General features: G+C 39.2%; 1 protein-coding gene across 6 annotated transcripts in view; it reads left to right on the top strand.

Annotated features, from left to right (window-relative positions):
- LARGE1 (LARGE xylosyl- and glucuronyltransferase 1) overlaps positions 1-27,474 on the top strand; it is a 326,896-nt gene that overhangs the window by 232,205 nt on the left and 67,217 nt on the right. For all 6 annotated transcript variants that reach the window (XM_074902384.1, XM_074902383.1, XM_074902385.1 and 3 more), the window contains one exon: positions 20,745-20,849. In XM_074902384.1, coding sequence (XP_074758485.1) covers positions 20,745-20,849 — 105 coding nt within the window. The remainder of the gene's footprint in view (positions 1-20,744; positions 20,850-27,474) is intronic.

Below are 27,474 nucleotides of genomic sequence, written 5' to 3'. Positions count from 1 at the left end.
TTACACTTGGAATTCACAATTCCCTCTGATTTATCTCACATTCAGTCTCAGTGGAGTAATTGTGCAAGATTTACTGTGAATATGTGAAGTTTATAGCTGTCTGGTTTCATTGTGGTTGCTCAGATGCTATTTTGTGTACTCCTGAATGATAACTGTCAGACACTGTAGAGGGCAAATACTGCCTTCTGTGAATTTTAACATTTAGTGCCACACAGGATTCTGCTACTTTCTTCTCACAGTCTCTTCCCATGAAAACATCAAATTAGATTTACTCTCACAGGGATCAGGCAGCAATTTACACATCTTTCTATGCCATCCTGGTATCATTTTAAAAATGGTGGTTGGATCCTTTTGTATTTGAGAAAGTTTTTAGTTTTAATTTAGCTTGTTCTTCTAAGGAACTAAACTTGAGCTGCTATGGATTAGAATTTATGAAGCCCAGTTTCCCAAATGGCAAAGCCTCTCCTACACAGTCACGTGCTCTATGGAGCATGCCTTGGCCAGAGGATGGCTTGCCAGCAACCCTGTTCTTGGTCTGACAGCTTTCCTCACCAACTTGCCCAGAATGCGAAAGTGGGAGGTTGTTAATCAGCAGCAAAGCCAACAGCCGGTGTTTTTATGTGAAAATACATGTAAAGTGCTTCATTCTTCTGTAGTATAAATTTAGCAAGCCAAATTCTGACCTGGTACAAGTTGAAATGGCTCCATTTGGTGTAAAATGAGTCATGCTTGCTTACCATATCTCTATACTGACTTCTTCAAGTTAGTGTGTAAATGGAGGGTCTTCGTTCCCTGTTACACTGTTTCACACCACTGAATCCACTTTACCAGGAACCATAGCAGCTGCTATTGCTGACATCTAAGACCACCCTGTTGAGTGTATTTTATTCAGCTGCCCTTCAAAGCCAGCAGCGCTCTGTTTTGAGGGCTTGACAGTGCTGGTGTTCACTGGAGCACCCTTGACAGATAGGATCCAAGGACATGGGTGCCTGTGCAGCAGAACAAATCATATTTTAATCCAGACCCAGATATATGCAATACAATTTCATTGCTCAAGTATGGTCTACAGAACAAACTGAAGTAAATAAATGGAAATAAACCTGAGAAGAGAGCAAATTCCTTGTGCAAAGGGAAAAGGACCAGAGATACTGTAATATCAAGTCTAGATGGTCAAAGCTGCTGCAACATGCCTATGAAGTGGCATATTCTACAGAACAGTCCACTACAAACAAAACAAAAAAATCGTTGCACTAAGTTATATACTGAACTAGGTCTGAAGTTATGAATCAAATCAGCCAGTCTTCAAAAAAGTGATTGACGTATTCTGAAAACCTCCATTGCCCACAATAACCTTAAAAACTTTTTCACAAGCCTCTGTGGTTATCAGCTGCCAGGCAAATTTAACTGTACCATTTTGGACTTTTTTTCTTAGACTCTGTCTTTCCTTAATGACTGTATATATAAAGGAGGGTTGGTTTTTTTTCTCCCTTTTCCAGTCAAATATGACCCACTTACCAGTCTCATTGAGGAATGTATCTCAGTCTGTCACCATGGAAATTACTTGATGTCACAAATGTGAGATTGTACAATCAGTTAATATGTCAGGCAGGTAGACCCAGACTAATTACAAAGGAGAAAAATTAAATTTAACACACATATTTATTGACAGTAAGTAATGATGGGAAAGGAAATTAAGCAGCAGTTCATGATTGTTAAGTGCTCCAAAAGAAATACATCAAACTTCTTATGAAAGCTGCTGTAGGTGTTTAAATCACTTTTGAATTATACTGTGGAAAGATTTTAATATGTGCATTATCATATACCTTATAGCTTACTTCAGACCTCCACTCTATAATCCTTATATAGAATTCAGTTAATTTCCATTATAAGTTTCATATGCTTGTCTTCTTTTTTTCTTTTTTTTTTTTTTCCGCATTGGTACATGATACAGTTGCAGGCATATTTATCGTGTTATTTTCTCTCTCATTCACAGGGATCTACTGATAGAATATATCCAGAAATTATTAGAATTATTAAAAGAATTTGTTACATAGTTCAGCATGGTTCGTCTAGCTTCTGCTACATACATGTGTCAATGTGAATAGTTGCGTGATCCAAAACTCACTGAAAATGTTAGGTCATGGTTTTTATTGCACATAGATTCATGTAAACTTTCCATTTAATGACTGTTTGCACAGAACATTTGTTATCTGTTTTTGCTGTTCTTGAGAACAAAGAATACATATGCTTTTTCCCAAACAGTAAAGTTGGGAAGAAGTAATTGTAATTTATGTATCTGTTTTATCTAGGTTGCTTTCTTTTCCCCTTCAGAAAATTATTTATTTTACTTCCCAAACAGCAGAGGGAATAATGAAGTTTAACTGGAGATATGTTTTCCCTCTTAGATGTCATTTAAAGGGACTCTGACAAGGTTTGTTAGACCCAAAAATCAATTCACAGTACTTTCTTATTTGATGCATCTGTAGTGATTTTGTACAAATTACTATTTTTTCTACTTTTTGTTAAGGCTTAAAATTAAAAGAAAAAATGCAAAAGGATTGATATGCTTTCTGCAATAACAAGTAGACATCCAGTATGAAAAATGGCAACACCTTTATCTTCTGAAGGGAGATATTAAGGATTTGCATTAATAAACCAACTCTTCCCCACTGGGTTTTCTTCCAACCAAGATACTAGTCCAAATAGCAAGAAATAGCTTCATGTCCTTCCATCCTAGTTGACAGCAGCTAAAGAATTAAGTCCATTTTATCCACCAACTAGATTATGCTGTTCTGTTCAGTTCTGCAGCCAAATGGAGACAAACCAAGCTCAGATGTTCATTTCTCAGAACAGTTTGCTAAATGCAACTTCGAAAAACATTTTGGTGGAAGCAAAGAAATTTCTCTCTACCCCAGCTCAGCCACAACTTCAGATGTTCTTCAGTCTGTAAAACTCTAGGTACATCTCTTAGTTCTCCTGTCCTAGGCTATCTGTGTCTCACAGTTGCTGATGTGGGTGATAGGAGAGGCAGAGGATGGTTTGGACCTACCGACCTTAACTGAGCAACTCTACCTTCAGTGTTCGTTCTCCAACAGGAGGAAGAGCTATGTCTTCAATTTGGTTTTTTTCCACTTTGTTGTTCTTGGGGGTCAAAAAATCCTTTGTTCTACACACACTGCGTCTTTTCTTAAATAGCAAGGCTTTCCTCACTTCCCACTATTGTTTGTGTAAAACAAAAAATCAAGAATCCCTTTCTCTCTTAGAGTCTACTGGCAGACTGCTTATGTCTAGTAAGAACTCACTGAAGTGACTGACAACTTTATATTAAGGAGCATTGCTGTGTGTAAACCACTCAGACCACTGAGGGACTCTACCTTTCTGATATGGAAGCTGTCTTTGTTCCAGTGGTACATTTGCATAACATTGCAATTATCATGGGTGGGGGAGAAGAATATGCGAGGAGATAATTTTCAAGGTAGGCTGATTTATCCTAATGCTCTTGCCAGTGAGTCACTGCTGATTTTGATCATTTTGTTTTTTGAACAACAGAATCAATAATCGATTGTAAGAAGCAAAGGAAGGGAAGTTTTTTTTCTCTCTTGCAGCAATTAAAAAAATAATTTTCATGTTTTGTCTACACAAAGATTGAATTAAATACTTTAATCCTGACCACAAATAATTTATGTAGTGATTCAGTGAGAGAAGCCCAGCATTGTCTTGTCATAGAGCATTTACTAATCCTGTCGTACTTGCTTGATAATTAATCCCTCAGATCTGTCCTTGTATTAGCTACAGAATTATCTTAGAGGACTTGCAGAAAAAGAGGAGGGCAAATATCTTTCAAATTAGTTAATAATTTATGACTGCTATTGAGTCAGCCTTCATTCAGTCTTTCTAAGGGGTGAACCTTCAAATCTGTCATGAAATGAAATAACATTAGTACTTTTCAATTTCTAGAGCTGATCAGAATCTGATGATGATATACAGAAGATCTTTTCTCCACCTTCAAAACAGATAATTATCTGGTTTTAATGCCTTTGTGTCTTAAATCACATCTTACCTAAATCTTCCTTTACTTCAGTGCGTGCATACTCACACATTTATCTTCCTGCAGTGTTGATCTTATAACCTTAAATGGGAAATTATTTTCCTTTCATGGAAAGGTAGGAGCTGTATTCCTCTTCATGAGGTGATAACAAATGGAAGGCTGTCCCAGAATTTGATCACAGAATCACAGAATCGCAGAATCATCTAGGTTAGAAAGGACCCTGGAGATCATCTAGTCCAACCGTTCGCCTAGCAGTTCCCACCTACAGCATATCCTTAAGCTCTAAATTGACCCTACTCTTGAACACCTCCAGGGATGGTGACTCCACCACCTCCCTGGGCAGCCCATTCCAACTCCTAACAACCCCTTCTGGAAAGAAATGCTTCCTAATATCTAGTCTGAACTTTCCCTGGCGCAACTTAAGGCCATTTCCTCTTGTCCTGTCGCCTTCTACTAGGCTAAAGAGGCTCAAACCCAGCTCTCTGCAGCTTCCTTTCAGGTAGTTGTAGAGGGCGATGAGGTCTCCCCTCAGCCTCCTCTTTTCCAGACTAAACACCCCCAGTTCCCTCAGCCGCTGAGGACATGTGTTCCAGACTCTTGGCCAGCTTTGTAGACCTTCTCTGGACATGTTCGAGTAACTCTATGTCCTTTTTTTGTAGTGAGGGGCCCAAACCTGAACACAGGAATCAAGGTGTGGCGTCAACAGCACCAAGTACAGGGGCAAGATCCCTTCCCTGCCCCTGCTGGCCACACTAATCCTGATACAAGCCAAAATGCCATTGGCCTTCTTGGCCACCTGGGCACACTGCTGGCTCCTGTTCAGCCGGCTGTCAATCAGCACCCCCAGGTCCCTCTCTGACTGGCAGCTCTCCAGCCACTCCTCCCCAAGCCTGTAGCGCTGCTGGGGGTTGTTGTGGCCAAAGGGCAGCCCCCGGCATTTGGCCTTATTGAAACTCCTCCAGTTGGCCTCAGCCCATGGCTCCAGCCTGTGCAGGTCTCTCTGCAGAGCCTCCCTACCCTCGAGCAGATCAACACTCCCACCCAACTTGGTGTCATCTGCAAACTGACTGAGGGTGCTCTTGATCCCCTCGTCCAGATCATCAACAAAGGTGTTAAACAGGAGTGGCCCCAAAACCAAGCCCTGGGTGACACCACTCGTGACTGGCTGCCAACTGGATTTAACTCCATTCACCCCAACTCTTTGGGCCCAGCCACCAGACAGTTTTTTACCCAGTGAAGTGTGCGATTGTCCAAACCTCGAGCAGCCATTTTTTGCCAGGAGAATGCTGTGGGAAATGGTGTCAAAAGCCTTGCTAAAGTCAAGGTAAATTACATCCACAGCCTTTCCCTCATCCAATAAGCAGGTCACTCTGTCATAGAAGGAGATCAGGTTTGTCAAGCAGGACCTGCCTTTCGTAAACCCATACGGACTTGGCCTGAGCATCTGGTTGTCCCTCATGTTTTGCATGATGATGTTTAGGATGAGCTGCTCCATCAGCTTCCCGGGCACCAAAGTCAAGCTGACAGGCCTGTAATTTCCCAGACCATCCTTCTGACCCTTCTTATAGATGGACGTCACATTGGCCAATTTCCAATCAATCAGTTCCTCCCCCGTCAGCCAGGACTGCTTGTGAATGATAGAAAGTGGCCTGGCGAGCACCCCAGCCAGCTCCTTCGAGTGTATCCCCTCTGGTCCCATAGACTTGTATATGTCTATGTGATACAGTAGGTCACTCACTGTCTCCTGGATTGCAGGGGGGTCATTCTCCCAGTCTCTGTATTCTGGGTGTGGAGGCTGGATTTCATTAATACAACTAACCTTGTTATTAAAGACTGAGGCAAAGAAGGCATTAAGCACCTCAGCCTTCTCCTCATCACTTGTTACCATATTTCTTCCTGCATCTAGCAGGATCTGTGCCTTGGAGTTTGTTTCCTCATTCAGTTAATGGGCTGAGCCTAAGTGACAGAGTAGGAGCTTTACATTCAGTCAGAAGGTCATATCTTATTCTATACGGAAAGAAACTGGCTTTTCGCATGTTGTAGAGAGGGTGTTGTGTTCTTTTTTTTCTGTTGTTTTGTGTCTTTATGTACTATTGAAAATGATTCCTACATTTGTTTTGCCAATTTACAAAGCACTGTTGACAATCCATATTTTATAGCATTGAACACAGAGAGAAAATCATACAAACTAGAAATAAAACAATCTTGTGCAAAATAAGTTAATTTCTGAAAAACCTTATGGCATAAGGACAAGTGTAGGTCCAGGCTAAAAGTAGTGCTAATGAAGTGGAGAGTAAAGAAATGCCCCAGGGGAATGCTTAAATCATTGTAATAGAAGGAGGCTGGAACTGAATGGACTAAAATAAGAGTTAATGAGGTTGCATTTGAAAAAAATTATTTCACAAGAGCTATTTGGAGCCACCTACATTATCATTCCTTTGTAAAGAGTAAATCCTAGGCAGGTCTGTCTTTTTGAGACTACACAGTTGGATTTTATGAGGGAGTACTATATTTGTGCACCTCCAGGAAAGAATACTAGAGAAAAATCAGTTTCACCTTTTAAAAGGGCAGAGGTGAAAGCTAAAGTGAGATACTGAAGGGAGACTTTCATAAATCTACCAGGTTATAGAATCTGTCCTCAATGCTAACAAAGTATTTACCTTTTTTAGGGATTAGAACAGATTTACTGTAAATGTCCCGTTTACTGAATGCTTTTGGAGGCATAAACTGATGTCCTGACAATTTTGCTTGGAATGATTTAAGAAATTATTGACATCATAACTTCATTACTTTTCCATGAGTGCATTAACAGATTTTATGGGGATTCACCTCACTCTCCATACAGCCATTATAGAGGGCCAGTGAAGAGGGCTGCAGCTAATCCAGATGGCTGTGCACCGAGAAGAAGTAGGGAGGCAGTAGTTCCGCAATGGGGTGATAATTTCCAAAATTAGTGTGCTTGCTTCTATAGCATATATGTGACTGAGATCTGAATTAATTCTCATAGTGTTAAATCCAGTGGAAGCAAGACTTCATCACTAGATTTAATTGGGTCTTACTGATCTTCCTAATACACAGCCAAAATTGTCATCTGCATCACCCTTTTTTTGACTTATTGCCTTTCCTATATGCAAATGTGTATTAATTTGTTGCTATTTTTCTGTACTTGAAAGGCAATCAATCCATTTGAAATTTGATTAGGTATTAAATGTGTTTCTATTGTAATTTGTATTTATTATGGTGCTTAATAGTATCTGCAGCATGTCTGACAAAAAGGTGACAGCAGTTTCCTCTGTGTGGAACTACAAGACGATAAAGGGTCTGTTTTGTGATAATCTGGTGGTTTAGGGATTTTTCTTTTTTTCTTCCCAAAGAAGACAGAGAGTGAAGCCCTTTGTTTTGTAATACCTTTTCTAATGCAAAATAGGCTTATCATACAGATAGTTGGCAGATAATTATTTGCCTCATACACTTGTTCCTTTTTTAAGAGCGTGTGTCATCTAACCTCTGTGGTTATGAAGGAGTAAGTTAGCCAAGTCCATTTTACAGCTCTGTCCTGGTTCAGCTAGGATAAGTTTCCCCAGCAGAGAGGGGGAAGGGATCTCCAGCCGGGTTATTCATACCATGCTGATGTCAGGTCCCGGGAGGCAGCGTGGGAACTTTTTCCTTTGTGGCTTTGATAGAGGGAAAGCAGGCGCGGGCTGGATGTGTCCATTGCAGTATTTCTCTGTATATCTTTTGTCTTGTTTACTGTTATTACTGTTTATTATTGTTATCATTGCTACTGTTCAGATTGTTATTTATCACACTGTTGTATTAAATTTCTTCTTATTTTAACCCGGGGTTTGTGCCTCACTTCCAGCCTGACCGGCTGAGGGTGGGGGAGGAGCAACGGCAGCGTGGTCTTCCGTCCCGGCAGGGCCTAAACCAACACAAGCTCTCCATTTTTACAGTTTTCCATCTTGTCCCTAGACAGGTGAAGAGGGAAATAAGTAAAAGGAAATTTACTCATATTTGACTTGCTATTCTTAGCCTTTTGATTATAGAATTCATTGAGATGCAAGATATATTCGAAATTCATAACAGCGGTTTACTGCTTCATAAAAGAAATGTTGCTTACACTTCATGCATTAATAGAGGTTAAGGGGATTAACTGATACCGTAACTTCCAGCCCTTTGCATGCTTTCCTACAGTGGCTGCACAGCTAGTTTACAGCATTTTGGTGTCCTCAGAATTCTTAGTACTTTCATGCCTCTCTCTTGTTTTATTGTGGAAATATGGTTTATCTTACCTAGACATTTTCAATATTTGAAAATTTGAAAATTTGAATTTCAGATCATTTTGATTCTTCTCTTTAGTACTTTTGAAGGAAAGCTTGCACCCTAAACCTTGCTATGAAAATCACTACCAAAAAAAGCAGTGAAATTAGGGCCGGATTAACAAGGGGACAGTGTTGTTTGAATTTAAATCTAAGTGGAGTTTATACACGTGGCTAACATAGCAATTCACAAAAGTTTTGCCAAGCTGCTGATATGCACCTTGGTTTTAACCACAACACACATGCACTTCCAGTTCTGCTGCTGTGTCTGCCTACAGATGCTGCCATTTTGATCAATCCAGACAACTGCCAGCTATTTTCAGCCTAAATCCATTTTGCATCTTGACTCTTCTGCACCTAACCTTTCAGAAGGTCCAAACAAATTGACCTCTTTACAGGGGAGGAGTAGGAAGGAGAGTTTGTGGGGTGCTAATGCTACATTTTCCATACTAATGTAGGGGAAGGAGCACATGGCCAGAAAAAGGAGGGCCTGTTCGCATGTTTTTCTTTAGCCTGTAAGGGTTTGGACCATCTTCTCCTGCTGCTTAAAAACAATATCTGTATCTGTATCAGTATCTGTAACATCTGATTGTAGGCAGCTTCTTGGTGAGACCATACTGCTGTGCACCAGGAATGCAAAATTAATGAGGTAAAATTAATGAGAAAGGTAGGGAAGAGAAGCAGGAATTATCATAACCCAGTCATTCACTGAAGAGTACACTTCTCTAAGAGAGAAGGTTCTGGATTTTCTTACAGAAACTTCTTTTACTTTTTTTTTATTTTCCTCCTTTAGTTCTTTCCAAAAATAGCAAGGTTTGGAGTGCTTTTTCTCCCTGAGACTCTTAACCTCTACTAGGTGGACTTGGGAACAGGCAGGTTGTTTTGGGGTGCTTTTTGAATTCCCATACAGATGCATATTTCCTTCTTTCCAGTGAATAACTTTTCCATACATTTATTTCTGTGGCTAAAAGGAACTCTCATCTCTTCTTTGCCTCTCAGTTGGTGCAACCACTTGTATCTATTGAGTGCCAGTAAACATACTTCCAAGGTTTCTCTGATTGTACTTGCTACTGAGGCTAAAGAGAACAGTTGAACAGTTGAATACATATATGTATGTCCTTTCTGTTTTATAAGCACAGTGCAGAATACTTCCTTAAAACTGTATACTAGAAAGTTTGTTTATAGACTTCTGATATTCTTTCTATATCATAAAAGAACAGTCAACACAAAAGTTGAATCCTGCGTTAACAGAGCTTATCTCAAAGCACCTGTGTGAGAAGTCTGAGCAACGATTTTTGACAGATGTAGGGGACATGTAAGGCAGGCTGCAGTCTGACCAGGTGAAAAGCCCTTCAGCTTCTAGGAAGAGAACCAAAGAGACTTTTCTAAACATTACTGGTAGACTTTTGCACTCTTTTTGCTTTTCACCCATATAATGTCAACCTTACCCAGAGAGCAAACTCCCAGTAATGAAGTCTGGGTCTCCCCATCTGTCTCACTAAATGCCACTTGGAACAAGCGCCTTTTCATTTGACAATAAAATCAATGAATGAAATATTAGGGGCTAGAATGATATGATGTGCAGAATACATTATGGGAGTTGTGTTTCAGTGGACAGCAAGTCTTGCCTTTTCTTCCTGTTGCCATCAACATATCTATCTACTTAATGAAACTGGCACCTTCTGCTAGCCTCTCACCTCTTTGCTTTTAGACTTTAACTCTTTTGTAACACTTTAAAGTCACACTGGCTCAGGGCTGTGTAATCAAATTCTGCACTCTCTGTGTACTACTGGGCTCATGTTTTTCATCTGTTTGTCTCAATTAAAGCCAGACCTGCATTAACTAAATAATTAAACAACAGAGAGGGAGAAGGAGCTTAAGTTAATTTTCATAACACTTATTTTTATTCCTTTACTCAGTCAAAGAAGCCTTCTTCCTCTTTGCTTTGAGGTTCTTCAGAACAACAGTAATCAGTCAGTGCTAAGCCAATAATCAGGGAAAAAAGAGAAATGTCATTTCTGAGATGGACTTTAGTTAAACATCCTAAAACCTTTGGAACTATCCACGCAGTCTGATCTGCAAAAGACTGAAGAATGGGCATTTTTTATTGCTTTTTTCCAAGTTTTACCAGATTTTCTATCAGGAATATTAACCACTTCCATTGTCATGCTAGCAAAATGTGTCATACATGTAGTAAGCAGCTGTAAACTAAGAAAGTAAACAGTAATTAATGCTTACTAGCCATCCATGAGACATGCCATACTCTTCAGCCTTGCACCTCAAGGTATTGTGTGAGTGACAGTTTCATAATTTTATCTTTGTGCCAATCTTGACTCTGTAGTATTGGGCAGGGTTATTACGTACTGGCAAAACTGAGTCAATACTATATATGGTTCAAGTTGAGTTTAGGAGCAGACACATTTTCAGAAAAATAACATCTCAACCACTTTGCCCTGTAAATCCAGTGTCTCTAGAATAAGGGTTAAAAGACAGAGCAGGACACAGAGAAAGAAGGGTTGTTTTTAAATTTGAGATCAGATCTCTGCACATTTATTAGGTATTTGCAGTGCTCCATCTCTTGATGACAAAACAACTTGCAACACTGTGTCAGGATAAAATTTTCCATTCTGTTCTCCAGGTTGTTCTTTTCTTCTTATACGCACATCTGCTATTTAGCCTGACTGCAGAATCATGCCCTACTTAGAGAGGCTGAAGCTCAACGAAGAGATGACCCCTCTGTGATTGCACAGCTGGTCGACGTTAGAATGAAGAACAGATCCCAAGACTCTTGAGCTCATCACTAAAGCATGAGGCTTCTGATACAGCCACTGTTTTGTCGTATCAGGAAGAAGCATCTCGTATTCTGTAGGCTCAAGATGCAAAATGTCAGATTGCTGTTTGGTATCAGAGCTCTATCATATTTCTCAATACAGGACTAATTGCGCTTATTCATAAGATGTGAACAAATGTTTACTGTGTCACCTTGCCATTTGATACCCCCGATGCATAAATAATTCTTATCTGTAGTGTTTGTGAGCTCTAACCTGTCTTGAAGCCCATAATTAAAAGAATATGGTGAGCTGTTTATGTAAACTAATTGTCAGTATAGTAAGTGCCGTTAATAGCATTGGCAAGAAGTGCTATGCAGGTAGCAGCATCTTACTGCATTCTCTGTCTGCTGAAGAGATGACTCCTGATTTTTCATCCTGAAAATCTGCATTGGCTGGTAAAGCCACATAGCCAAAGGGAAGTGCAGAGCTTGTTTATTTTTTAACAGTACTGAACCCAACAAAGGGGAAAAATAATGTCAACATAGTTGGATTTCAACACTATGTACAATAATTTGGCAACCTCTTTCACATTAAGTGGGTGACTACAGCCCTTTTCTAGTAAATATGGCACTGTTTTTTTCTAGTTTGGTTTGTTGTTTTTTTTTTTAATTTGTCACCAGAAAACCAATCCTTTTTATTTTGTACGTCTTGGGAGTTTTTCTGCCACTGCTTCTAGGACTTCTCAGATGCTCAGATAAAGTACTTATGATGCATGCCTGCTGATTTCTTGCTTATTAACAATCCTGATGTGTCCATCGATTTAGAATATTTGTTCCTTTTAAATAAAAAAGGTTTAATATGTTGCTGTGTATATATGATAACTGCCAAAAAGGATATGAAGTAGGAAGCTGTGCACAATTTCCATGATCAGTCTCTGGAATATTAGAAAGCTGTCTCTAATTCATCGCTAATAAACAACAGTTTACTATTCCACCAACTTCAAATACTGATTACTGATACCTGATGACGTGTAGCGAAGCAGTGGTGTTATCTTCATTTTACAGAGCAAAAGCTGAGTTAGCCATCTGCTAACCTCTGTTACTGTGGTGTGAATCTAAGCTAAGTTTGTTCAGTTAACGGAGGCAGCTTCAAGTTTACAACTGAAATGAGCAGCTGCCTGAACGTCAAGAGGAAAGTGAATAGATATGCCTGGAGTCCCAAGGGATGTACCCAAAGTAAATCTGTGGCATGGCAGAACATAGCATTCAGGGATGTGGTAAGAAAAATTCAGCCACCAGTGGACCCAGTAAGCTGACAGCTGCTCAAAAGACTAGCTGAGTGGGAGTTTCTAATGATGGCTGGCAGTAACAGTTTAGGCACTAGGCTACTAAACAGGACAATGTCTCTTAGTATCTAGGAGCAGTGCTCTGGGTCTCACAAGCACTGGCACCTGTTTGTAGATCACCACTCACCCCCCTGGTGACCTTGGAAATGTCACTCCATCACCATGTGCCTCAGTTTGCCCTGCTGTACAGTCTCTCATTTCCTTTGTAAAGTGCTACTAATGAAAGGCATTGCATAAGAGTTGAATTATTGATTACACATTGCAGCCTGCTGCTCAGCTCCCCATTACTGAGGAGCATTTCACAGTTGGGTTTGTTCCAACAAGAATGTGCATATCAGGACCTTATCCCCTTTATAAAATTGATACAGTGGCAACAGGCAGAGTCACGGTGCACGGACAGTTACTTTGATGCTGTTCACACGCTCCTCCAAGACAGTTTTATTGCATTATCTTTGGCAGCAAAAAAGAAAGCATTTTTTGTTCAGTGATCATGTATTCCTGCAGAGCACAAATTCAAGCCATGGTTTAAATAATTGTATGTTCCTGAAACTCTGAGCGCAATCATTTAAAAATATCTTTTCCCTCAGACCAATGCCTGAATATTAGAAGTAGTGGATTTGAATTGACTTTGTTCACAAGACCGTTTTGCTGTTTTCAGAGCAAGAATTTTTCAATTTTATAAGACTGTGGGGTTTTATATTGAATAAATTAAAAATTAAAAAGGAGACCACGATGAGCAAAAAGCAGTATTGGGGCACCCAATCTTTAAGCTGCCATTGGTGTGAATAAAAAATTGAGGTGTGTAATCAGAATAATGAGTACATCTCACTGACCTCCTGCAGCTTGGTTAGGGGAGAATACCTATCACCAGAAAAAGGTGAAAAGGTCCTGTCAAGTCTCCTATGGCTGTTAATTAGATGTCAGTTTTACTGCTGGGACATTTTATGCTATAAACAGTGACATAAAAACTGAGGTGAGGAAGCACAGGCTCAGCAGCACCTGAAGCTTGTATGGGCATCTCTTCTGGTCTAGCTTATAATTTCACAACCACTTCAGTGGTCGGGCTCATTCTTCCCCAGACTCCATGCTAGAGCAATTTTCCTGGCAATGGGTTGAACATATTCTTTCCTGCCAGGCAGAAAACAACAAAAACTTCTGTGGATGTCCAGATCATAACATCTGTTAATTCTTCTTAAGTTGCTGGAAACATGTCATGGGTTCACAAAGCCTTGCCATTGTCAGAGAAAACCTCCAAAAGTTTTCTTCCAAAGTGAAAGGGTTTTTCTACACTTACTCAGCTGCTGAGAATCCATTTGCCTGAAATTCTGCAGATTAAAGTGCTGCAAACATTAATGACCGATTTTCTAGTTTTGCTGGAATTTGTTTGGCTTCTCGCTGTCCTATTCATTTTTCTAACAAGCTCCTTGGAGGAGAGGAGAAGATGTGCAGAAACCTTCTTCTCTTCTTTTGATTGATTTCATTCTTTCATCTTTCCTTATGAAGATAAATCACAGATTTAGCTCTTTACCCCAACCTTTCTCAATCCAATTCTGTATACTTCATCCTCTTGATACCTTTTGAATCCACTTTCAAGTCCACTAAGAAGGACTAATGACTGTTGAGAAACAGCAACATACTTGATGGAAATGAGATATCCAATATAAAAATTGAACTTGTGTGAGAAGCATTTTTCCCTGAAACTTGACTTTTCCACATGTAAAAAAAAGTTCTTCACTGCATTTTCATATGCCTGCCTATATATAATATATACACTCATATCTGTGTATATTTATGCATGTATATATGTATATGCATGTGCATGTGTGCATACACATATAATGCATACATCTGTTATGTCTGTGCACACCTGGTAAATAAATGCACAGTAGAGGTTAAGGTATTCAATTCTGTTGAACACAATGGATCCTCTTCTGTACAGGTATATGAGAAAATGTCATACTGTGCTTCTGGGGACAGGCAGATCTGTGTAACAGTGCACACCCAAGATTTCATGTGCATATTTTACACTGGATTCATGGTAAAATTTCTAAAAACTTTATAGAGGAAAGTGCTGAGAGTTTTTGTGCTTGAAATATATTTTCAGAGGTAACTCAGGACATTAGTTGCATGAGAAGACAGAGTCTTTTTTAGATGAGAAATGACATGGCAGTAGAAGAGAGGAGTGAGTTTGAGAACAGGAAGAAAAATGAATTGATATTGATATAGATAGTGCAAGAATTGCACAGGGAATCAATAATGAGGATGAAAAGCTTGAACTTGACTGTGATCTGAAGAGGTGGATGAGAGATGTAGCAAGAGAAGTGAAAGATTTTAGCAGCCACATATTTTGTATGAAACAGTGCAATATCAGGGATGGGAAGGCCATAGAGAAAGGGTCAGTCACTCAGGGAAGACTTAACATGAAGTGCAACACTTTCAGCTGGTGTAAGTACACTGATTTAATTGAAGTCATGCAGTTTTATACCAGCTAAGAATGTGGCCTCGCACATTTTGGAACAGAAGGATGTCTTAAACTGGTGTTTGAAGGATAAAGAAAAGTAAATCAGGAGGAGGAGAGAAGAGGGAAAGGACATTAATGAAAGATTTTTAACTCTGAGTCATGCAGAAGGTAACTCAGCTTCATTGTACCCTTATAGATTCAACTAGTCCTGACTGTGTTCATGAGATTTCATACTGGCCAATTTAGAAATGTTCCAGCATTCAGAATATGTATCTTTCCCCCTCTTCCTTCCTGTCACCTTTTTATTCTCTTTCTGTGTCCCATTTTGGGAGCAGAACTCTGCAGTTCTCCTGATTCCTGCCAAACTTGAATCTTAAATCCGTGTTGAGTCCTTCTCCTCTTCTTTCAGCATACACTGAATACACACATTGCTCTGGCAGTATTGGCTGTGGCTCCAGCATTCGTGTCTGTATTAACTTCCTAATGATCTAAGCCACGGCTGTTAAAGTAGTTTAAAGTAGCAAGCAGAGTTCTGCTCTGTTCTCATTTAATAACCTCCATAGTGTAGAAATTGCTTTCTTCCTATGTTTTTAAAGGCTGAAAAATACTTTGCACTTGCTTTTCACTTTGAAGGCCTGTGCCAGATACAACTACCTTGTGAATATAACAGCCAGGAGAGCTGTGCTTGAAACAGATCGCTCCTGTGATATCAGCTCACCCTTCGGCTGTGGATGATCAAAACATGGCACTCCATCCCACCCCTTCCCACCCTTCTAACATGCCTTTTTATTGTCCCTTTTCAGAAACCGCCTGATGTCCTGAGGACCACAGAAAATGCAACTCACACGAAGTATTTGCTGTGGGCCCATTGCTTTTATTGTGATTACAGTGGAGTCATGTGAAAGGCACTGTAGTCTCTAAAACACACGTATACAAAAAAAAAAAAAAGGTTTCCACTAAAGATGTTGAAAATAGTTGTAATAACTATAATATTTTTACTACTATTGTTATTGTTTGTAATAGCAAAATACAGCAACAGCTGAAGTTAGGATCCTTTGTACCAAAGACTCTAGAGAACTCTAAAACTGGGAAAACATCAGGGCAGTGTAGGAAAATACTGTTTATAGACACCCAGATTGTACTGGGTACTAGATGAAACGAGCAGATACCAGACAACGTAAATAAAAGCTGATACTTTTTCAGATGTGTCATGTGCCACAAGTCACTGGAAGCTGGAGCACCACCATTAAAAAGTGCCACCATCCAGCTGCGCTGTTGTGCTCCACACTGCACAGCTGCTCCTCCCTGCTGCTGGAGACGCAATACTGTGCTGGATGGAGTTTCAGCCTGGCCATATGCAGCTGCTGTTAGGCTTTCAGTAGAAACTAGCACACATTTACTACCTCAGAGGACTTATATTTGCAATGTGTGAGAGGCAAAATGGGAGAGGGGTAAATAGTTACTGTTATCCTCATTTTTATTAAGCAAGAATTGAGCAAGAGGCTGATATGTGACTTCAGTGCCTGAATTAGAGTATCATGCTTTCCCCAATATTAGCCAGCAAAAATCTATAAAGTCAAAACATAATTGAAGGCATTGAGTTGTCAGGCTGAGAAGTGTCTGGTTTTCCATGGAAACCTATTCCCAGCCACAACTCAGCTTTTGCAAGGAAAGAAGCACTTCTCATCGTGTGAAAGCTGTCATAGAGCTGTACTGTGCAAAACGCTGTAGCTGTGCAGCTGCCTTCTGGAGAAGTCTCATCCTGCAGCCAGGCAGCGTACAGTCCCATTCCCAACAATCTAGCTGTAATTCTGCCTGCTCAGTAATTTTTCACCATGGTCATGCCAGGATTATAGTCTTGTTTTCTGTTGTCTGGCTGTTAGTGATGATGTATGAATAAGTGAGAAGGCAGCTTCATTTTTGTAAGTTAACTTGTGCCTGGAGTTACAGAGTGAGTGCATGTGTTTAATCATAACTGCAGAGCCAGAGCAGAAAACAATGACAGAGCTTTTGCTGTTAGTGATGGTATTTTAATATAATAACTTTTAGGAAGAAGAAACAGGCAGCTCAGAATGCTGAAAGATTCAAATTCTTGATGGTAGCCACTGTGTTCTTAACTGCTGGAAGAAAAACTCACAATGCTTGCCTTTTACAAAAGGCTGTGATGGGAAGGAACCTCAGAAAATTTGTACTCAGGTTGCGGTACGATGAGAGGTGAAATGAATCTGGTGAAAGTTTCCACAGAACTGCAGGCACCTTGGAGGAGAGGCATGAAGAGTGGCAGAGGGACAGGTTGGCACTGATGGATGGTCAGAGAACTGTGGGCAAGGGAAGTGTTCACTGTGTGTGCTTGACACCATGCATTGCTTTGGCCAGTGCCTGATTTCTATAGCTTCATAATGCTTTTGAAAAAGTAAATAACTGAATGAAATAACTGGTAATGCTCAAATACACTGGATAGATATTCCCACAATGATTCATGAATATTAAAAAATTATGATGAAAGCTTTGAGTGAAAGATTTTTAGTTGTTCAAAATTAGAAGGGCAAAATTTATTATTTTACTTTGTTTGAACTTTTAGATACATAATATGATATATATGGTATATGTTATGCATCTGTATTATGTGTCACTGATATTATTTAAAATGGGGAAGGTTGTACATTTAGATGTGGTTATTTTGATATCTTGAGATCAAAATATTTCGGAATTTTTTCCAGATAATATTTCTGATTTCTTTTTTCTGTACTGATTCAGAATGAGAATGGGTTTTAATATTTGCTATGCAGCTGAAGTTCTGGTTTCCTGATGACTTCTGCCCTAAGTTAAGATCATAGAGACAATGTAAAAGGAAATATTTTTTTTTTTTTCCTCTGGCAGAGCAGCAACACTATTCCAGCCTAGAGAAAACAGAAATATAACTAGAGAAGATATGAAACATATCTTCATAACTTTCTCCAAGGTAGCTTGGGTGACAATCCGTCACATCTGCCTGGTAGGTTTTTAGACACCCACAACAGTTACAACAGCCTGACAAGTTGCATAATGCTCTACCCTAGGACAGCACGTAAACATGTGCACATTCCCAGGCCATCGCAAAAGCAAACTGCAGTGTGTTAGCCACATTTTACTTTATATTTGTGACAAGCTAAAAGGACATGTAAGGACAGTTATTCCAGCTCGGTTGGTACACAGTAAGTCACATTATCTGATCCATGGATCTAAACCTTAAAGCTTAACATGTTAACTTCTGCCTTCATCCATCTCCCATATCAAACCTCAAGGAATACTGGTAAGAGCAGGATTTGTTCTAGTGTCTTCAAAAATAAAGAGAAAAAGGGGAAGGAAATAATACAGCTACAATAAATATGCATCAAACATAATTTACTGAGCTTTTGCTATTTATAGTAGCATGAGAAATAACTAAGAAATAAGTATTTCAGGGGTACATTGTCAGAACTGAGATTTTTGACTGGTATGTGGGAAAGGAAAACCATTAACAAGCAGCAAAGTTTGTTCACTTTTTATTATTCATCAGTTTGAAGGCTAAAGTCTGTGGATTGTTGAGAAATGCATGGTGTTAAAATAATGAAAGCAGATTGATGCTCCATGGTAAGGAAGTTAGTATCTGCTTCTTGCAAATGGAATTCTAACATTTCCTTTGATGTTAGCAGTACTATCCTGAGAAGGATCTGTGGACTGCTGAGTCGTGAAATGCACTGTTAGAATATGGTCACTCTCTTCCTACCAGCTGTGCCAATCCATTCCAGCCCAGCTGCACCTGCACTTTTTTTGGGTTTTTTTCTCATCCTCATCCTTTACTAGCCATGGTAGTTTCTTACTCTGATTTATTCTACTGTATTCAACTGTAAGGGAGCGATTATAAAGAACAGGCAGTCTTCCAGCACAAAATCAAGTCTTGGTTTAAATTGTGCCCTTCAGCTTTTTTCAGCTAAGATTTGTTTCAGCCAGTTGACATCTCTTTCATATTTCCTCACAATATATGGCGTGTGGCACCTCATGTGCTGTCTAGTGTGTTCCATTCCATGTGTCTCACAGGTTGAAAGATGCTACAGTTTATTTGTATGAACAAATCATCAGTTGCTTAGGGTGCATCTGCCTCTAACTTGTCATTTCCTTCATTCTCTTGTGCATTGCTGTCTGTTAATATTACTAGTTTTCAGTATCACCAATGAGGTGATAAATGTGTGGTGGTCTTTTATATGATCCTTTCTGCTCTTCCCCATGTTTTCCACCTTCTTAAAAAATGAGTTTTGGAGTATAATGTGAGAATTTAAACATATATATTATTCATAAAGGAGAGACATCATTAGAAAATGAGGTCTAGTGAGGACTGGCATGTTGTGATTAGGATAGAGTAGGATAATCCTGAGGTAATCTCTCAAGGTTATTTCTAGATTGATTTCTGTTCACTCCTTTAATGCTTTTGTAATCTTCTGATCTATTTGCTTTATGTGTTTGCCACTCACTGCTGCTTACTCTTTTTGAAACAGCATTCGAAACACGTGTAGGGGTTACTGATGTTCCACCTGATTAGAGATACTGCAGAAGAGTGTCGCAATCACCTGACCTATCCTAATGTCTTCTTAGCTGATTATAAAATTGAATTAATCACTTTTGTCTTTTTGTCTTGCTTCTCAGCCCAATCTTGTCTTGGGCCATACTGAAATTTTAGTAATACAGCTATGGGCCTACATAAGCAACATATAATGCTCATTCTGTGCTTTCAATGCACCGCTGTGACCATACACCCAGTTTTATGAGCATAGCTGGGATTTGAAAATGTGCCTTCAAAGCATGACGCTTAATTGCTTTCTCAAAAGGTTGCAAAATAATTTCCAGTCCCAGTCTTAGTTCTCTCACTGAGCATGTCCCTCTGTCAAAACACCATTCCCTTTCCTTTCTCTGACCAGATCCAAATGCAATTTTCCCCTTCCCTCCAACCTCCTTCACCAGAGCATCATTTCAATCACTTCTCTTATTTACATTTTATACAGCACATTTCAGGGCAGATAATTAAGTCCTTATCTATACAAACATTCACTTTTCAGTTGATTTTTAAGCAATGCAAACCTTCTAGACACATTTGATTTAAAACACATTTTACTTTAGCCGAAGCCAGCTGCTAATCAATGTAAGCTAAACCAAAATAAGCCCATCTAAAACTGAAATCATAATTTCTGTGCAGCGTTCCACATAGGCTTACCTAAATGACTTTTAAATTACTCTTAAATTAAAACAGTGCAACTTTCTTAAAACTCTTAAAATCTAATATTTTCCTGAGCAAAAGGCATTTCCTTTGTGACTGAGAAAAGAATCCCTGAAACTAGTGGGGGGGGAAGAGAATAAATTGTTATACAGAGCCTTGTTGTTCAATTATATTATCTCCATCAGAGTATAAACAGACCTTCATATTAGATGATAATTTTACCAACGCTTATTTCTCACTGGGAGGATTCTCCATCATTGTATTCCAGAATCAAGCAGCATTCAGATTTGTCTGGGTGATATATTTTTGTCAGCATGACAAAGGTTCCCACAGTGTTTAATTACTCAAACTAGCCAGGGGAGAAGGAAAGAAATGAACCATGCTGAGTTTGCTGTGCCAGGCTTGCTGTCTGTTACATAAGCAGGCATCTTTCCAATGCGTGAAACACAGGCAGCACCCCAACTTCTATCTTCTCTTTCTACTGGCTGTCCCTCTGCAAATTTTGTGTTTGTTTTCCACTGGCTGACTCTCTTTTGTCTTATGATCTTTTTGCAATTTGCTCATTTCCAGGGCAGCAGGTTCTTGGCTTGGTGGAGAACCAAAGCGATTGGTATTTGGGCAACCTTTGGAAGAATCATCGTCCCTGGCCAGCACTTGGGAGGGGCTACAATACAGGTAGGCCCTGAGGATATATTTGAATTAACATTTGCATTGAGCCTGCAATCAATCAGTTTTCTGGTATAGAAAGCATGATATGTGATAACTTGCACCTGCCTTCCTTACCTACTGCAAAATTTGTCATTTAAAGCAGTAAAAATAATGCAGTGTGATGCATTTTGGAGTTTCTGGTCCTGTGCTGCTCTGAGGAGAATATGTTCCTTCTCTAATGGTCTTAAGGGAGATTGTATGGCATCCTTTGGGGAAGGACAGTGCTTTTCAGCAGTCTGAGACATCCTCAGCACATCTTTTACAAGGTTTGTGTCCATGATGAAGTGTATGTAGGCCCAGTAAGAGGGAAAGAATAGGAATCAAGGGCCGTTTTCCATAGAGAGGTAAATGGTATCACAAAATGTCAGCCCAATAACGATATAACTCCTGCAAGAAAGCAACAGAGTCATAGTTGTCCTAATAAAATGCAAACTACTGGCCATCAATTTCTGCTGCTGTGAGAAACGAATAAAGGCACTAGATCAGAGAATTTAATAGGTTGCAAGAGACAGGTCTTCCCACTGATTTGTGTTTGGTATGTGAGAAAACATACCAGGTGCATAAAGAACACACATGTACGTCTAAATCATTTCGATGCTAGGCTTTACATGCTGAGGCAGTGAGTTAGGTTCCCTCTCTATTTGTAATAAAAGGGCAGAACAGATGGTGAAGCCTCCATTTAGAAAAGATAAGTCCTAAATATCCCTGCACTATCAGGAAATTATTCACCATCATGGTGGTTTTGCTTCACAGAAATATATTGGATGGAATGAAACAGACTAACAAGAAAAATGACTGCACAAGTTGTAGTTGGGTCATCTGTATTTCTATACTCCTTTCTATATTTGGGGTAATCGTGCCAGATTTTGTGGATTTGTACTTCAGCCTCTGCAAAGCATCTGTGTTCTGTGAAAATGTTTAAAAGAATAGCCTAACAGAACACAGATAGATATGGATTCAAGATTTTGGCAAAAGAGGTTTGTTTCCTGGTTCTTCACTTGCCAGAGCAGAACTGCCCATATATAGGCTTGGGCCACCCATCCCTCCACCCCCGCCTCTCCAAAAACATGAGACAGAGATAAGTTTCATGGATTTGCCCTGAAACCTGAAAGTTTATGTTTTACGCAACTAAACTTGTTGATGTCAGTTCCGTTCAGTGTTAAACCACAAAACAGTATATTTTGTTCTACTGACAGATGACCACCTTTTATAGTTACATTCTTTCCGCTGCATGTTTGCTTTTTCCTTTCTGCCATTTTAATGCTGACAGAGAGAAATGTGACACAACCATGTAACATTAGAATAACCCAGAAATGTATGGTGAGTAGTATCTAAAATTCAATTATGTAAATAAAAATTATGTAAATATTTATACTGTCTTAACTTACTGTTCCAAATGCTCGATAGGGATACCAGATGTCAGTATATCACAAAATTCTTCCCCTGAAAGCAGAAATAATTGAATGTCTGCATTCCTTCACATATATTGCATGTGTTAACACATACCTACCAGGCCATGCATAATCCTGCCCATGATTTTAGTCTGCTCACAGTTTCTTTCTTCAGACAACTTACCTGCTGTTACAAAAACTTTCTTTTTTTTGAAAAGAAAAACAGAAGGTAGATAATGAATGGAGATTGACAATATTGTCTTTTTAAGTTTATGGAACAAGAGGTCACTGAGTGAAATCATGCAACCTCTAAGAAGTAGCAATTGATGTTATAGACAGAATCAGCATCATTCACTATACTTTTCTTAACTGAATTCATTGTTTGCCTCAGTAATGTAGCAGAGATTGGAGATATAAATCTCTCAAGGAAGATGAAATACTAAGTGAAACTGGAGCTTGTTTGTTGTGTTCAGTAAATTAAAATAATTGGCACTGAATGCAACACTGTGGCCAAGGAAGATTCGGAAAACTAAACAGGGGGGCAAGAAAGAGAGGCAATAACTCTAAGCAGAACACTTACAAGAGACAGTGGACCAGGAAAGGGAAGACTCAGAAATTCAGGTGCTGAGAGCTGTACTTTGGAACAGTAAAAAGGCCCTCAAAACGCTGAACCTTTAATAAGCTAAACAAAGCTGGATCAGGGGAAGCTCTCAGACAGACTTCAGTCTTGCTCTTGGGCGAATGTTTACTACAGACCTAGGGTACAATACTAAGAAAAGAGATTTTTATGTGAGCCTCTTCAGCCAGACTCAACTGTGGCAGATTTGATGCAGAAGCACCTCTCAAAGTCAAAATTCTTCCACTGCTTCCTCACAATTTCTGAAGCAAGTAATTTATCTTTCACTCCTACCTTTCTATGTCTGAGCCACTCTAGACAATACTTAGGTTGGGGAGTCCCAGAAGGCAGATACATTAAAGCTAAAGGTGTGTTTGTTCCTTCTCTACTAGTTGTTTAAATCCAGTAACCATATGCATTTTCCTATTCCTGTGTGCCCAGGCCACATCTCCTGATGGCCAATACAGATTTTCAAGGAAAGATTTTATATGGTTGCTTTTCATCCTTCTTCCTCATTTGCACAGGCAGATAATCCAAGTCATACTTTAGTCCATGATAATGTAATATTAAGAAAACCAGACCAAGCTCAAAAGTCAGTTCAGTGATAATTTAATTGGTCTTTAAAATGTTCTTAGTTAGAACCACTCCTTGATTGAGATAACTTTCCCTTCCTCAAGTCATTTTAAACATGGTTCCTTCTGTACCACAAAGGTTTTTTCTGTACCTCATTGGCCAAAACTTAGTAAGCTGCTTAATCAAATACTTTCTTATATATTGTCCACTCCATTTTACTTGTCTACACTAAGAGTAATACTTACAGACACTCACAGATACATTAGTTAAAGCACACTTTTCTCTGTATAATCTATATTGCCTCTCACTGACTAAACTGTGCTTCTGAAAGTATTTCCTAAGCTGCACTATGATTTTTCTTGTTACACATGTTAAACTGACAGCTCCAGAATTTCACTGTATGGGTTTTGATGTTCATTTCTGGAGTAACAGTCATCTTAGTCCTCAGAAAAATATCTTTTCAGAGAAATTCTAAACATAAAAGCTTTTAGTACTTTGTTATATGCTTTCTGTTGGTGGAGAATAGCTTATAAAAGCAGTTTCTGGTGACTGTTATCATGATTTCAGGCCACTTTCTCAGCTGGTGTGAATCTCCTCTGGCTTTAGTGCAGCAGGGCCAATTTACATCAGCTGAGAATGGACTCCATGCCCTTCAAATGGAGCTTTAGGATGGATCTGTCCCTTTAATTTGGGTGGCAAGGGAACATTTATAAAAACTTTGGCCCAGGGGATTTCAGATTTATATACTACAGAAGCCCGTCCTGAGGATTTAAGGCTCATCTGAAATACACTGCCTCAGTGCAACTACTATATACTGTAAGATGATTGCTTCAACAGATTGAGCTGCCAATTCATACTCCCACACTGAGAGATGTCACATAACCAGATTTCTGGACTGAGAACAGAAGGGAACGTCTAGCACCTAACGATTACCAGGCTACATGTGCACCATGCATTATGACTCCCATATTTGTAATGACTGGAAGAATGCTAGAATGAATCTCTTTCCTTTATTGTTTCCCTGGAAAAATGGACCTATGGAAGATGAATTGGAAGTGGGAAGCATACGTTATGTCATTTTTTGCATAATATTTAACAATTGTGAATAATAGAAGTGTAGGGTAGACTGTTTATATGAAATTACACTGGATTACATCTTGTGCTTTTTTGTGATGATACTTTGCATCTTCAGGGCAGAAAGCAAATGACTAATAAAGCAATACAAAATGGGGTGGTGGTGGCCATGAACTGCCTGTGGCCCTGCTCCAGAAACACAATAATCACTTTCATCTGAGCTCCATGGGCTTCTGCTCATGACATTATAATAATGGATCTTATGTTAAGAAGTGCTGAGCACTTTTAATTTAATCAGATATTTCTGTTTTTCAGAAATCCTCACAATTAATGCTTTAAATAGTTATTATTGCCTAATTCTGGATAGATCTGTTACCAAAATGCCTTTTTTTCCCCTGGAGGAGTCAGAATTTCATGACATCCATCTGAATATAACACTATTTACAAACTATATTCTATAGATTCTAATAAAAATTAAAAATAAGAAATGAACTCCAACACCAATATCAACGCAAAAAGTAGCACTTTCTCCACCAGAATCACACTGTACCAGTTTTTTGGATGAGATTATTCCTTCTTTAAGACACTATGAGCTCATTCAGCAAATACTGTTATCAGTGCAAAGCATACTGATACACATGTGCTTTATAGTGCACCAAGATGCATTTGCGGTACAAGTAATATGCACATTGTACAGGTAGTAGTTGAGGAAGGGCCAACACATTGCTTTTAGGCTCAATAGGAAATGTCAGTCTGTGTCAATGGTGGGAAGCTAAAATGATAATTCTGGTTTTGATGACCACATCCCTATCTTTGTAGGCTATAATCTGTAGCTGGCACTTAAAAACAAGCTATTTTAACACTGACTACCCTCAAAGAATAGCTTCCTTTCCAGTCTTTGTCATGCAGTTTCTAAAGCATGTGATGTACTAAGAACTTGTTTACGCATGCTTGACATTTCTGAAATGAGGGACAATATGTATTTGATTTTGAAAATGGTGCCTCTAGTTTGAGAGGCCTGTCCCTGTAGTAATGCCATTGCTGCAGTTGAATTAGTCTATTGTTCATTGCACCGTCTGAGATACATCCTCTACTCCTTAGCAATTGAATCCATCAGACCCTGCAATGAGTCTTTTTTTTTAAAAAAAAACACCTGACTTTCTTTGACACACTGAAAACTTTTATCCCCCAAGGAACCTGTGATTTTAAAAAATGACATTAAGTCTATACCAGATTCTAGTTTCCACTGTATTGGAGTAAAGAAAAAGTATTTCTTTTTAGTTGATTAAATTGTCCTAGTTTGGGTTTTTTTACTGGTCTGACCAGAGTTCATAATGTAAAGTTCTCCATGTAATGTACATAAATAGGACATATATATATATATATATGTAGTATTCCAATCTAATGATTTAAAGAATCATTCTGAAGCGTGGTATTCTTAGCTTGATCAAGACAGTTCTTTATGTGAACATACATAGCTTGATGAGTAATTATGTTGTCCAGCACTCTGAAATGCCCTCTCTTTATTGTAGACAGACCATCATTAGCAGGTTAAATTTAGATGAAAGACTGGCACATAAAAGCTTAGTAGAGGCATCCAGGTGCCTAAACTGAGAACAAACTTCTATTCCATGACAGGGGAGCCTCAGACAAATGCATAGTAAAAGTAAAACCAGTCCTTTTTCTTCTGAAGTGCAGGTTCACTTTCCAATTTCTCATTGTGCTAATAAAAGTGTTTGTGTAAAGACAGTTCCTTTTTGTAGATACAGAAACAGAGGTTTAGCCATAGTCCCAAAGCATAGAAAGATACATCACAGTTAAACTCCATCTTTGGACTCTAGCAGGTGTCTGGTGCCTGACACAGAAAGTAGCAGAGTAACAGAGATGTCTTTCTACACCCTTGTGTCAAAGCCATCACCTCTAAAGGAGTGCCAACAAAAAGCAGTCGAATTTGGTCATAGTCAGATCAGTCTCTTAGGTGCTATTTGCTGCAGAAATTGCTACACTTTAATGATTTTAGTGTTAGGGTATAATAAGTTCAGGACAAACCTTTCCCCTTTAAAAAAAATCCAGAGATATTTGAGAAAGAAGATCTGCAAAACTGAGTGGACACCGAGAGCTCAGAAACAGCAACTCAGTTCTTTCCTTTCCCCATTGTCTTTCTTCTGTCTCTATGTTCAGCTACATCCTGACTTTAATTGTTTCTGCTGTAACTCCTCAACCCTTCCTCCTCTACCTGTCTTTGTTGAACTGAGCTCAGGGTAGGACAGGAGCACTGCAACACCCTATATATACAGCTAGTTTCCACACAGCTGTTCTCAAGACCTTAGCAGAGACAGTGAAAAGAGAAACTTTCCCAAATAGGATCATAGAATTATAGGCAATTTAGGTCAGAAAGAATCTCCAGAGGTCTTCTGGTCCTATTCCCACTGAAAGCCAACTCGGGTTGCTCAGGGCCTTTTCCAACTGAGTTTTTATTATCTCCAAGGATACCTCTCAAGGCAGGCTGTTCCTGTATTTGGCTACCGTCTTGGTGAGAAAGGTAAAAATTTCTAATACATAATTAGAATTTCCTTTGCTGCAATTTCTGTCAGTTTCCTCTCATTCTGTCTCTGTGGATCTCTTAGAAGAGTTTCGCTCCATTAAGTAGTTGTAGACAACAATAAGAGATCCACTTAGCCTTCTCCAGGCTGAACAATCCCAGTTCTCCCAGCTTCTCCTCATACATGTTCTCCAGGCCTCTGACCATTTTGGTTGCTCTCTGCTGGACTTACTCCATCAGCGTCTTTATTTGACTCAGGAATCCAGAACAGTACTTCAGATGTGGTCTTACAAGCACTAAGAGTGGTAATGACTTCCCTTAAGGGGCTAATATAGCCCAGGATGTGGCTGGCCCTCTTTGCTACAAGGTCGCCCTGATGACTCATGTTCAACTTGA

This window comes from Athene noctua, chromosome 3 (genome assembly GCF_965140245.1).
Source record: "Athene noctua chromosome 3, bAthNoc1.hap1.1, whole genome shotgun sequence".
Taxonomy (NCBI): domain Eukaryota; kingdom Metazoa; phylum Chordata; class Aves; order Strigiformes; family Strigidae; genus Athene; species Athene noctua.
This window is presented reverse-complemented; position numbering and strand designations above follow the sequence as displayed.